General features: G+C 48.6%; 1 protein-coding gene across 3 annotated transcripts in view; it reads left to right on the forward strand.

The window, feature by feature from the left end:
- SH3RF3 (SH3 domain containing ring finger 3) overlaps positions 1 to 13,899 on the forward strand; it is a 191,463-nt gene that overhangs the window by 142,905 nt on the left and 34,659 nt on the right. For all 3 annotated transcript variants that reach the window (XM_066376895.1, XM_066376894.1, XM_066376893.1), the window contains 2 exons: positions 3,452 to 3,622; positions 5,476 to 5,705. In XM_066376895.1, the coding sequence (XP_066232992.1) occupies positions 3,452 to 3,622; positions 5,476 to 5,705 (401 nt within the window). The remainder of the gene's footprint in view (positions 1 to 3,451; positions 3,623 to 5,475; positions 5,706 to 13,899) is intronic.

A 13,899-nucleotide genomic window follows, 5' to 3' on the forward strand; every position in this document is an offset into this window, starting at 1 on the left:
ACCTCATGGGTCCTAAACAGTTCTGGGCTCTGGGCCCTGGCATCAGGAGCAATAGGTGGTCGTGGGACCTTCTTGGTGGCTCAGAAGCAGTTCAGTACCTTAACAACCATGCAAGGCAGCTGTGTCCTAGCTAAACAGGGCCCAGTGAGTCACGGCTGGAAGTGATGAACTTGTCTGGTTAGAAAACCTGCTCTTGTTAAATTATAGTTCTTAGAAGATAAGTGTGGTTTGGAAATTCCCACTTAACTAATGTTCAGAGCTGGACTGCCTTCTGCTCTTTTACTTGGCAATGGGTCAGCCACTTGAATGAATGTTTTAAGGTGGAGAATGTAAATGTGGTAAATAATGTGGTGCAGTGGAAAGCTCCGCAGATACGACGCAGGTCAGAGAGACACCGGGGATCTATGCTATTGCAGAAAAGAATGTGTTTTAAGCAAAATGCCTTTTGAAAAGGCAACTTGCCAAGCTCTGAAAGGTTTCTGAGACATAGCTCAGAAATCCTGCACATGCTCACTGACCTCTCTAAACTTTGTGGGAATGTCTGCCCATATCTGGCGCAGATGGGAATCACTGAATGTCCTCCCCCTGCCCACTCTACTGTGATTAGGCTATTAGCATGTCCAACCGAACAAAAGGAAGTGGAGACTCACCTCTACGTAATCTAGCTTCCTGAGTGGAATATACATCAGCACACTGCCTTCTAGATGTCTTTAGGCTGAATATAAGTTATCACTACCACTGGACAGAAGACCCTGTCCTCCGACGAGGTCTACTGGATGAGCTCCGGTGACTGCCACTTGGTCCTGGGCCCGGGTGGTGGTGACAATCTCGTTCTTCTAGAACTGAACACAAGGCTCCTCCCCCTGAGTAAATAGATCTTCATCCACAGGAGACCCGGGGCCCTAAGGTTCTTTTCCAAGTGAGAGGCAGGATGCGGTGAGCTTTTTGAGAACAAGGCCCAGGTGTTTTCATGTTTTGGGCCTCATGTCAAATAATGTCCTTCAAAGGATGATAAGTGTTTTGGTAGGAATGTGTCCTCTGGTCACAGCAGTCATCTTGAGTAGCAGGCAAACCATGGCCAGTGTGCCTGTGATCAGCTCTTCTGAGTCCAGGGTGTGCTGTTTGTCCCAATACCAAGACCATGTTAGGTGGTATCACACACATCACAGCGCTATGAACAATCCACTTTGAAACATGTTCTTTGAAATTGCAGTTTTCATTTTTTTCCTCTAGAAAAAGACCCAGTTGACTTCATTAGTTATCAAGTAGGGGACTAGCCTCACCACTCACCTCTCCTTTTTTAGCTCTGGAAGTGAGTGGTCCCAGGCATCCCGGCGACAGCATGTAGGCTGGGAGCTGCTTTCTCTTTTTCTGACTGTTCTCCCCAAAGCAGTGTCATCAGTCGGGTTCACAGGTGGCCTGCAGCTGCGCGTGAGGAGGGGGCCTTCACAAGCACAGGTGCTGCTGTGAGCACGTGAGCCAGGGCGTCTATAACCCTCACATGCCTGGCCAGGCAGAGCTGAAGGTCCATGATGGAATAACTTCAGTAGCCCCGCTTATTGAAATCCTCATGAGCGCATGGGTTTGCCTTCTACAGGTTGAGTTACGTGCTTCAAAATGAAAGGCCTAATCACTCAGGTCAGCCATGGTGGACGCATACCTCCTCCAGCTCCAAGGCACCTCAATCAGAGCACTTCCCCGGCCTTCTGAGCATGGGTAGTACTCCTCCCCAAGCAGTGCTCCCAGGCCACACTCCCGCCTGGCTGCACCAGCTTTCCTCTGGCAGGCACCTAATGAACAATCACAAGTGGGCACATCTCTCTAATTTGAGCTGTGTGGCCCTGGCAACCAAAAGAACTTCTTATCAGGAGCAATGGGAAGCAGTCACCTACCGAGAACACAGCAAGCTATTGATAAAGGAGAGGGAAGAGGGTGGGGAATTGACAGGGTACTAGAATACTTCTCTCCTTGATTAAAGTGGAGGGGAAATCTGTAGACAGATTTTTTGTAGACAGAAGGTCTTGCTGTAGAAACGAGCAAGGAATAAAGATTCAGGACTGCAATGCTTGAAGACACCCAACAGACTGCCTGTGAAAACAGTAGTGCTTGTGAGTTCATTTGTTCACTAGATTCTAGTAGACTAAAAAGTAAAAAAAAGATAATGCAAGATGCTGGCAGTAATGCCAGTGGCTGAGGCCAGGCAGGTTCACACTGAATTCGGGCAGACAGTAGAGGAACTGCAGAGCCAGAAAGCATCAGACCATTCCCATTTATTAGATTCTTGCAATGTAACACTGTGGTAATACTGCGCGCGGTAACACTGTGGAATACTTCGCTGCTCTGGGTTGTGAGGAGTGAGAGTGGTTGGTTTTGAACTATGGTGAGAACTGCATCGGGCAACTGTATTTGCTCACAAGATAGAGGCAGGAAAGTGGGTAGGAGCTTCATTTCAATAAGAGACCAGAGGTTTTAGTTGACCACTTCCAGGACGTGTGGGGTCTCTGGGGCCTGAAGAGGCTCAGACATGCCCAGGGCACCTGGCTGACCCTTGAAGGGGCCTTCTTAGGAGATGGATACAGAAATGTGACATGACTAAGTAGGGTTCAGCTGAGAACAAGGCATCTTGGACCTAAGAGGCCTCATGAGGAACATGCTAGAACAGAATGAAAATCCTGTGGACATCAAAAATTCCAGTGGCCTTAAAATAAATAAGACAAAACAAAATAAAACCTGCCACGCCATTCCCACGTCTTAACCTTAACACTCCAAGCACCTCTTCTTGATTCGACGGCCAAGGAATTTTTACAGTGTTACCGTAAATTAGTTATGGTATGAATGTTTCAAGAAAGAGTGCAACCAAGACTTCCCTCGCTAGACTGCTTTTTCCTTAGAAAGGGCTTTTGCGGCTCCTGCAGCGCAGCGTGGCGGACTACCTGGCCCGTCAGACAAACGGGGAGAGCGCACTCTAGTCTGCTCACCTTACTCTTATCCCTTGCAGTGCTCTCCTGCCCAGAGCATCAAGCTATGCCCAGTGTAGGGAACATAAACACAAAAGCAAAGGAGTGAGCCCAAGGACCCAGCCCCCAGTTCTACTTCTGACATGCCCCCGGGCCCTGGATGTGTCATATAACCTCACTGAGCTGTCAGACCAGAAAGGAGGTGTGGGATGCACACTTGCCTGGGCAGCTGCAGGGCTGTGCAGTAACCATGGGCTCAAGGTCAAGAGGCTGAACTCTGCCCATTTCCTGCATGGCTTCCCCCTCCCCCACCGCTGTCTTTATTTCCTGTGAAGAGCAAGTCATGTGCTGTGTGTGTGCAAGTCCCCAAGGCCTCAGACACTCTATAGGCTGGGTTCACCCACAGAAGAGCTGACAGGGGGCTGGATGACCCCCAGGAGTTCTGCACCCGCCCTGCCTGCCACCATTTATCCTTGCCCTGCCTCTACCTGCAGGTACCTGGCGCTCTACGCCTACAAGCCCCAGAAGAGTGACGAGCTGGAGCTGCGCAAGGGGGAGATGTACCGTGTTCTCGAGAAGTGTCAGGATGGCTGGTTCAAGGGAACATCCTTGAGGTCCGGGCTCTCTGGGGTGTTCCCAGGAAACTACGTGACATCTGCCTTCAGGTGAGGCCATGCTGGGTCTGCGCCCCCCAGAAACATAGTTCGGAAGGCATACAGGACACCCCTGCCTGCGGGCTTTGTCCTGGAGCTGAAATCCCCGTGGACAAGGCTCTGTATGACAAGAACTCCACAGTTAGATGTGCTTGTCTTTTCCTGATCAGACACTGGCTGCCGGGGGAGAGGATAGGGACAGGATGAGCCAGAGTTGGGCAGCAGCACAAGTGGGGACAGGCGGTCACCAAGGAAAGTAAAACCAGAAGGGTGTCTATGTGAACATGCACAGTGAGGCCAGTGGCATGTCGGTGTGTCACACAGGCTGGTCATACATAAACACGCACATAGTCATGTGTGCAAAGGAAAAACGCTACGCTCTGAAAAGCTGAGTCATTCCTTCCTTGTGCTTTTCTGTGTTTCACACATTTTCTATTATATTATTTTTATTTAAAAAAAAAACGCTCAACAAAACAGAGCAACTTAAAATATCCACTGAAATTGTTATCCAGAGTTGTCTGAGAATTTCCTGTTGAATACCAACACTGAAGACGGGCCCTTAGCTTTATGCTCCCTTTGAAACAAGAATGTGGTGCAAACAATTAAATGATGCTCAGACCCTGCACTGAGGGCTAGACTGGTCCATGCTTCTTCTCAAAGCAGCCAGAGCAGGGCTGGCCTAGAAGTGGGCTCACACATCTCTCTTCCCAACCCTTCCTGGGAAAGGTTGTATTTGTGAGCCTAGTTTATTAGTAATTTTTAAAAATTTCTTAAGAGTACAAGTGAATTCAGGAGATGGCAGATATGATAAAAAAAATTTCATGGTTGTGGCCAGCAGCTGACCTGGTGCTTTGCTGAGAGTGGTCTCAGAGCAGCCCTGAGGGCTCACGAGGGCTGCCATGGTCCCCGACATCCACCTTATCCCGGAGGCCCTTTCCCTGCAGCTGTTTGGCAAAAGCTGACTCAGTGCTTCATGGGCTTCTTCTCCCTTTAGATGTCAGACCCAGTGGTACAAGCCACACAGAGAGGGGCCCGGAAGCCGTGGGCCTGGCCATGCCTGTTCTCAACCATGTGTGGCTTCTGGTGGCTCATGACTGAGATCCCAAGGGGACAAAGAGGAGTTGACTGAGCTTTTGGACAGATGGAAGACATTGCAGTCCCCCAAATCTAAACCTCTGGAAGCTTTCAAGACCTGACCCTGCCATATTCTGCATGCCCACAGCCAGTGTATGGATTTAGTGCAATCCCAAGGGTGAAAAGCCCATTTTCCAAGCTCTGTTTCCTTTTGTATTTCTTAAACACTCTGAGCTGGTTTCATCTGGAGCCCTGGAGTGGAAAGGCATCTGTTTCCTGGTATGAAACTGTAAGTTCTCTGGCATTGCTCAGCAGGACATGCCTTCTCTGTGCCTGTCAGAGGCCAGCTGAACAGGAGTATCAAGAGGGAGTGGGTTCTGGCCACCGCCTCCCACCATGTCTCAGGTGTGGCCAAGCCTCCTGGGATGTGACTGAGTCACCTGTTCTTCCTGGATGCATTTGGGAGCACACAGGTGTTTGTTAGAATGAAACAGTAGCAAAATATTTTATGGATCAGAATCATTCCTCTGTTGTTTTAGAGTTCTGCTATTTCTTGATTGTTCACATTGAGAGCAAGCCCCCATGAAGGTTTTATAAAGGGTATCCTTGCCAGCTGGAACTCGGGGCACTGCTTGCCCACAGGGTTATCTTGGCATTGGTTTGGGATTTGTATCCTGGCCTGCATGGCCTTCATCTGGGGACCAGCGTGCAGAGCAGGCCTTTGTCAGTGGCCTGTATAGTGTGGTTTCATCAGCACTGCCACACAAATTCATTCTGCTTTATTTCCTCAGGGCTCCCTTAGGAGGGGCCGGGCCACCCCACAATGACGTGGTTAGAGGGTCTCCACTGGCCAAAGGGATGGCCACCACCACCCACCCAGGCGCTGGGACTTTGAGAAGCCCTGCCACCACCGTCATCACAGCCCAGGCCCAGCCCCAGGCAACCTTTCCCCTAAAGGGCACTTGTTTGTGGCACTCAGCCCCGCCGGTGGCCAGCCAAGCCCAGAGCACTGTCCCCACAGGTATGTACCAGTCATTTTGGGACCTCACTCTCCAGAACAGTTTGACAAGGGGTTGGGGTCTTGGGTACACAAATCGTAGAGACATTTTGGCCCAGGTGTCAGGCAGTTCACAGAGGGAACAGAGTATGTGTGTGTGTGTGTGGGGGGGTATTTGTTTCTTACAGTCGACCTCTGCTTATCTCCAGGAAATCTGACTTACCATACAACCGCATCCCAACAGCTGGAACATATTAGAGAATTTAAGACTGTTATACATCTCATTGTAGCAAGAGGACTGCATGGACTAAAAAGATCAGCAGAAGTGGTTTTGGACTCTCCCTTGTGAGGCCCCTAGGAGGATATGAGCTCCACTTGCTGGGCACCTCCTGGGACAGGGCTGTGATAAGACACAGACCTAAATGTCCCCGAAGCTGGAAGGAGTTACGGTCGTGGCACCTTCACCTCATGTCAGCACTATCAGTAGATAGGCTGGTATAACTTAAGGAAAAACGGGCTTACTCCTAGTATGGTGTGAAGTGATGAGAAATTATGGGAGGGGGGTGTCTTACAGGAGTCAAGAAAGTAAACACGCCTTGTTTGGAAGCTTAGCATTGAGCTAATGAGAACTGCTGGAGTTTGACTTGTGTGACAGTCCCAGGAGCCCACACCAATCACTCTGAAACTGTGGGGCCAGCAGCACGGTCACCATGCAGGAAAGGAGCCCAAAGCAGGAAGATGTGACTCTAAGCTTCATTTATATGACACAGAATTCCCCCCGCTCTGCCAACCTTATTCTCTAGAAATCATCTCTCTTGTTCTCAAAGTGAGACTTAAAGGACAAAAAGAATGTGAACTCTTTGGGGCATTAAAATGTGCTACCTTTTAGAATCTAGTTAACCAGCAGACGAACTGTTGGACGTGTTCCAGATGCAGCCTCCCGAGGATGAGAGTCGGGACAGTTTTCAGTGCGGGCATGGGCTGCAATTTTTCCTGAGACCATTGCTGATGGACCGGTGGGTAGATGTGCCCTGGCCACCCTTCCCCAGTTACTCTTTGGGGCAAGTGGCCTGCATGGTCCCATGCTAATGCCAGTCTGAGCTTTTAGGTGACAGGAGGAACCCCTAAATGTGACATGAATCAGCTTGAGTCATGTGCCTCCTAACACACAGAGCACGTTCCAACTGTCAGCTCTCACAGGCTCCCAGCCAGTGAACAGTGCTGGCTAGGAGGGCGATGCTGCTGTGTGGGGGCCCTGGCATGGGGCCCTGGGGGACTGGACAGGGAGAGTAGGCAGGGCTTCTCAGAAGAGGGCCATCCCAGAATGAGCAGCATGGTGACACTCAGGGGACAAGGAAGGGTACATCTGAAGCAGGAAGGAAGAAATAGTCAGACAAAAGTGGCTGAGCATAGTCTTGATCTACCAGCAGTGAGTGGTTTCATCAGGACAGAGCTGACAGGAGCCTGGTGAGGGCCTGAGTGTGGGGACAGGACCTGGCTCGGTGCTGGGGCTGCCAGCGTGGCTGTGGACCCATGTCTTCCTCGACAAACCACATCACATCCACAGACACTGACTGCATGAGACTCTGCACAGCATGGACATTTTATTGTGCTGTCCGAGAATAAGAATATTATTGGTGTGCTTGGTGCATGAGATTCAAACAAGTAAACAGCAGTTACCACCAGGTCTGGGGGGTGGATCCTCTCTTGAAGGTGGTGGGGACCCACCACAGGATTTGAAGCCAGAGGGTTGACACTGTAAAGATCACCAGGCACAGCAGGGAGCAAGAGGCAGTGTGGGGCAACCTCTGGCCAGGAGCCAGCGAACGGTGTTGCTATGCATAAGTGACAGGTGACAACGGGTCTGGACCCAGCAAGGGGAGAGCATGTGAGATACTACAGAGGCAGAATGGCTGTGGCTTGGATATGATGGAAGAGGTCAGGTAGAGTGGGGAACCAATTCCAGTGTCCAGGTTTCTGGAACCAACTAACCAGGAAGATTAATTGTGTGTGCCTCTCACATCAGGGGCAGACATACATGACCTGGACTCTACACGTGCCCTCCATTCAGATGACAAAATACGAGAGGTCACGTGGGTACCGTCCAGGGAGGAAGGCGGTGGTGAAAACATCCAGGGGCCTTTCAGGGGCAGCAGGGTGGACTTGTGGATTGCAGTGCCTGGTCATCAGTGGCTGGAGGTGGTCTTCGGATGCCCGTGCCTGGCCTCATTCTGGTGGCCTTCATGTCCAGCAGCCGTGGGATCTGGCCCAGGGAAACCTTGTGGGTGGGCTTGGCACTTTCCTGGCTACAGAGCCAACAAGACTGACCGAGGCATCTCAGAGACTCTGGGAGTTCCTAGTAGCCTTTCATATGTATCTGTTCTTTAAAAACCAAGAGTGAGTCCTCTGTCTGCAGCTGTGGCCTGCAGGGCTGGGGAGGAGCTCGCTGTCCTTGTCCTGAGAGAGCTCTACGGCAGTGTCATCTGGAGCCAGACCTCTTCTCCCCTGTCACCTTCCTATTAGCTAGGCTTCTAGCCTGGCTCAAGCATCCAACACTGGTTACTGGGAGCCTTCATCTGAGGATACAGCCCTTGTAGTGGCCAGGGGACCAAATGGACCCACAGCAGAGCTCCCTGACCGGTGCTTCACACAAAATACTGATCTCCTTGGCCCTTGGAGTCCCCGTCCAGGACCTGGGACACCTAAAATCTCAAGCCAGGTCCCTTCTGGTTGTAACATGCTGTCCACTCAGTCTGCACGCCACACAGATATTTCTCTGTGCACCACCACAGCCCCGCCTCCGCCGGTGCTCTTCCTAGCACGCACAATGTTATCTGCATGAATACCAGTATGACGTCCTTCCCACGCCACAGCTGGCTGGTGACTGTCCCCATTCAGAGGAAGAAGCGAGATCTGCCAGCCATTTCTCCCTCTGTGGGATAACAAGCAGAATCTAAAGAAATCGGTGTGATTGGGGGCAGTGCAACCTTGGGTCTCAGTCCTCAGTCACCACAGTAACTGCCATTGTGACAAGCATTTCCTTCTGTCAGTTTAATGTTACATACAGAGCAGCACACAGGTGGTTATAATGGCTTCCCTGGTGCATTCCAAACCTAACACCCACCCCCTGCTCCCACGTATTGCTGTCACCGCTGGGCTGAAGGATGGCTCCTGCCACTGATGTCCCTCAGCATTTTCCACTTTACTCTGCATTTTGTGAGGGGCAGGGTGGGGAGCGTTCACAGTACAGGTTAACTGACTGTACCCAGCTGTGATGACTCATTTTGGCAAACCCAGCCCGAGCAGGTAAGAAGCATTTCATCAATGATCTCACCTTGAGCCAAAGTCAAGCAGTTTGACACAAGCACAATAACCATGGCCATAGCATGCAGCATGATTTGTTCCACTTAAGTGTTGTGATTATTTTTTGAGGGGCAGCACTTCCTGCAAAGTACTGTGTCCACACAGCCTCATGCCAGTGCTTAGCCAGGGCAAGAGCCCTGCAGCGCCATAGAGTCATCAGCCAGTAGCACTGAAAGAGAGCTCTATTCACACTCGGCAGTCTGTGAGGGGCAAGAAATGCAGAGGAGAACCAGATAGACCCCTTCTCCACTGCCAGTTAGAGAGATGGGCAAGGAAACTGGCTCTTTCCGTAGGTTTTGAAAAACACTACGATGGAGGGAAACGTAGGGTCTCAGAAAGCATGGAGGAGAAAGGGTGCCCTCAGATTGGGAGGAGTGTCAGGCATGGAAAGGTTTATGGGAGGTTCTCAGGAGGAGGTGACACTGTTCTGAATTGTCTGAGCAGACTCAGCAGAAGGGCACTAGAGGCACAGGAGTGGCAACAAGAGGGGCAGTCCCCACCGTGGGACCTCACTCACTGTGATGTGACTGGAACAGCAGATGGACGGAGAACTTGGTTTGCTGATGCCAGTTTCTATGCCAATTTACTTTCAGATCCAAGAATACATAACAGGAAAAAGAGGCATTAAATAGAAAAAAAAAGTATAAAAGGAAGATGACTTTTTTTTTTTAAATGGGAGAGATGAGTTTGTTAGTAAATTGCGGGACAAAAGCTGGTAGAGGAGAGAGGCTCTGAGCCAGGGGAGAGGACCTGGGGAGGAGGAGGGGTCGGCTGGTGAGACCTGTGTCCTGGTCCTTAGCACTGGAGGGAAGGGCGGGTCTGGAAGTGAGGAGTTGAGAATGAGGTTGGCCTGGAGCTGTGGGAGTGATGGTATTTCATTTCACTGGGAAGTGGGAACCAGAGAATAGGAAGGGATGGACTTTGTTGGAATCCATGGGAGTCGGAAAGACCAGAGTAACAGGCTTTATTGAAAGGAAGAAAGGAACCCTGCCAGGCACTCCCCCTGGGGGAGAAGAGCACCGGTTACAGACTAGGGGCGAGTTATATAGTGTTTGGGAGAGCCTGAGGGGATACTGAGGCAAAAGTCCTGGTATGTCTGGAATGCTCCTCCTTGGGGGGCTTCGAGCATGTGGGTGTTGAATCAATAGTCCTGGTATGTCCGGAGCCCCTCCTTGGGGCGACTTGTCAGCTTTTTGGAATTCCTCTGTCTCAGGGTCAATAGTCCAGTAAGGGTGAGGTCTGACAGATAAGCGGAACATCAAGAGGGCAGTTTGGAATTCACGTATCTATCATTTCTCGACTCTGTGGTTACATATAAAAGAAAGGCAGTTATTTTATAATATATGGTGAGGGGTGATGAGGAGAAAGAGGAGAAAAAATTGGAAAATTATTGCTTCTTCTGGAGAGAACTCAAGAAGGGAATCTTGCCAAGCCAAGTCCCTCATCCAGTTAAGGAGGTCGTCAATTTTCATGCTGTGAGGTCTGAACCAGGTGATGTCTCTGAAAACCTGAGTGAGGAAGTAAAAAAAAATTTTGCGGGGTAATAATTGTCAGTTGCTTGCTGCGAGTGCCAAGTGGACAGAGTGACATGGTGATACATGGTCTCCTGTATGAGCCTCATGAGACATGCTGGTCTGGTTCCTCTCAAATGAGAGGACATGTGGAGATTTTAAGAGACAGGGAACCTGTTGGTGTAAATTTTTAGAAGAACTGAATATGTGTGGTTAAAAAGGAAGAGGGTTTGGAGAACATTCAGGAGGGAAATTCTCAGGCTGAGGGGCGGCTTCTTCCTGCTGTCATCCCTACCTATTTGATATTTCCCTCATGAAGTTCTCCTTGGGGTACTGGGGAATAGGAGTGTAGGAGCATTTGATTGTAGATAATTCTAGAGATTTCTCTCATCCCAGCCTGTAGGAACTTAATAAAGAAAGAGGCAGGTATTTGGAGATTAGCAATGCAGAGATAAGGAGGGTTGTATAGGGGTGTGTGTGTGAAAGTTCTTCCATGGTAAAGTTAGAGATATTTTTTCCTGGCAGACCTGGAGAGAGCAGTTAGCTTGAGTTAAAAGAAATGTTTCATGTCTGTTTGTAGGCTCCAAGAAGACCCAGTGATCTTGTCCTTTTACTATGTGAAAGGTAAAAAGACTGAAAAGCATTAAGAGGTGAATGCTATTCATTCTCCTAGTTCTTCAGGAATATGGGAGAGCTTTAGGGTTAGGGGACCTGTAGGGGTTGAAAGATAGAATTTAGGAGGTCTGCTGATACAGGGTTTCAGATTTTTCTGTTTCATGAGGGCAGGTTTCAGGGTTGATGTGTAGGGTTAGGTAGATTTTTCCAGTTGTCTGATTGGCGAAGGTCTGCATGCAGTTCTGTAAGAAACTAGTAAACAAATGTAAAAGGCAGGGTTTAAAAGTTAGAAAAGTAAATAGGAGAGTCTGTGGACCAATGAAAGGCACTAGTAAGATGCCCAGTTTGTGTGAAACCACTGATTCCATGTTTACGAATTCGCTGGGCTTTAGAGAGAGAGAGAGAGAGAGAGAGAGAGAGAGCAAATAGGAATAAGACAGGGTAGTGTGGCTAGTCCCCCTGTCCCTAGATCTACTTTTGTAGAGATTTCTAAAGCAATAAGAAGAGAAATTACCTGTATAGCTTGTTTGGTCCTTACAGACTTGATAATGGAATAGGTCGTTTATTCATTCAACTACTTTTTATAAAGCACTGACCAGGTGCCAGGAGAGTTTCTAGGTCCTAGGGACAGAGAGCTAATGGGACTCGGGGCTCCAGGACTACAGAAATATGCCGAAGGTTTAAAGAGGAGAAGAAAGGGGAAACCAGGGAATGGAATAATGAATGGCATTTTCTCAAACAGCCTACCTCTCCTGTGGGTCATTTTGTTACACTAACTCATAGGTTCACTAGCGGGGCTGTCATCTGTGTCAACACTCGGCTGGCTGATGCAGAAAGGGTGAAACTGAGGGAGAAACCTACTGAAGATCATGGAATTCCGCATTTTGCCACCAGCCAGTATAATATATCAAGCTTCTTTTTTTTTTTTTTTTCTGATGAAGTATTTTTTTCTTCCCTAGTGGTTTAATTCTGTGAAATATATGAACATGTTTTAGATGAGATGCTCTTTTTTCAAAGATTTGTTCACTTATTTTTATTTTTATTATTTTTCCTTTTTGTATTTTTTTGAAGCTGGAAACAGGGAGGCAGTCAGACAGACTCCTGCATGTGCCCAACTGGGATCCACCCGGCATGCCCATCAGGGGGTGATGCTCTGCCCATCCGGGGCGTCAGTCTGCTACAACCAGAGCCGTTCTAGCCCCTGAGGCAGAGGCCACAGAGCCATCCTCAGCACCCGGCCATCTTTGCTCCATTGGAGCCTTGGCTGCAGGAGGGGAAGAGAGAGACAGAAAGGAAGGAGAAGGGGAGGGGTGGAGAAGCAGATGGGCTCTTCTCCTGTGTGCCCTGGCCGGGAATCGAACCCAGGACTCCTGCACGCCAGGCCTACGCTCTACCACTGAGCCAACCGGCCAGGGCCCTTGTTCACTTATTTTCTTAAAAAAATTTAAGCACCTACTACATGCCAAGCACTATTCTAGCTGTTTATAATTAAATAGCAAATGTCCCATACTCATGGCACTTGCATTATGGTGTGTGTGTGTGGGGGGGGGGGTTGGACAGAGTGTGGACAGTCAGTACACAATAAAAAGATCTATTAACAGATTATTAAAAGGAGATAGTGCCTTTGTAGAAAAGAAAGGTTAAAACCACAACGAGGTATCACCTCACACTTGTCAGAATGGCTCTCATCAATAAATCAACAAACAGGTGTTGGAGAGGATGTGGAGAAAACGAATCCTCTTGCACTATTGGTAGGGATGCAGATTGGTGCAGCCACTGTGGAACACAGTATGGAGTTAGCTAAAAAGCAAAACAAAACAAAAAACATGGAACTGCCTTTTAACTCAGCAATTCCACTTCTGGGAATATATCTTAAGAAGCCTGAAACACTAATTCAAAAGATTATATGCACCCCTATGTTCGCTGCAGTGTTATTTACAATAGTCAAGATTTGAAGCAGCCCAAGTGCCCATAAGTGGATGAGTAGTAAAAGAGCTATGGTACATTTACACAATGGGATACTATGGAGCCATAGAAAAGAAGGAAATCTTACCCTTTGCAACAGTCTGGCTGGACCTGGAGATAATTATACTAAGTGGTATAAGCCAGTCAAAGAAAAACAAGTACCATATGATTTCACTTACTGTATTTCCCCATGTATAAGTTGCACCTTAATTTGGGGTCTGAAATTTGAAAAAAAAAATGTATTACATAAAGTACTTTAACTCAAGTTTTATCATAAAATTCATCTGACTCATCATCACTGTCAAAACTCCCATCCATTAGCTTGTCCCTATCTGTGACTGATGATGAATCACTGTCTTCATATATTGCCTCGTCCTCAGTTCCGTTTATGGCAATTGAAATGCCGCAACCACTGCATAAGATGCACCCAGTTTTTAGACCCCAAATTTTTTGAAAAAGGTTGCATCTATACATTTGAAATATGGTATACATGGAACCTAATGAACAAAAAAACTAACAGGCGAAATAGAGACAGACTCACACATAGAGAGCAGGCTGACAGCTGTCAGCATGAGGGGTGAGGGAAGTGGAGGGATAGAGCAAAAAAGGACAAACAAAATACTCATGGACATGGACAACAGTGTGGTGATTGCCCAGGGATGAGGGAGGTGGAGGTGATGACAGAGACTTGACTTGAGGGGGGTGAGCACACAATATGCTGTACAGAGATGTGTTGTAGAATTAGGCACCTGAAACCTTTATTA

This window comes from Saccopteryx leptura, chromosome 3, assembly GCF_036850995.1.
Source record: "Saccopteryx leptura isolate mSacLep1 chromosome 3, mSacLep1_pri_phased_curated, whole genome shotgun sequence".
Classification (NCBI taxonomy): domain Eukaryota; kingdom Metazoa; phylum Chordata; class Mammalia; order Chiroptera; family Emballonuridae; genus Saccopteryx; species Saccopteryx leptura.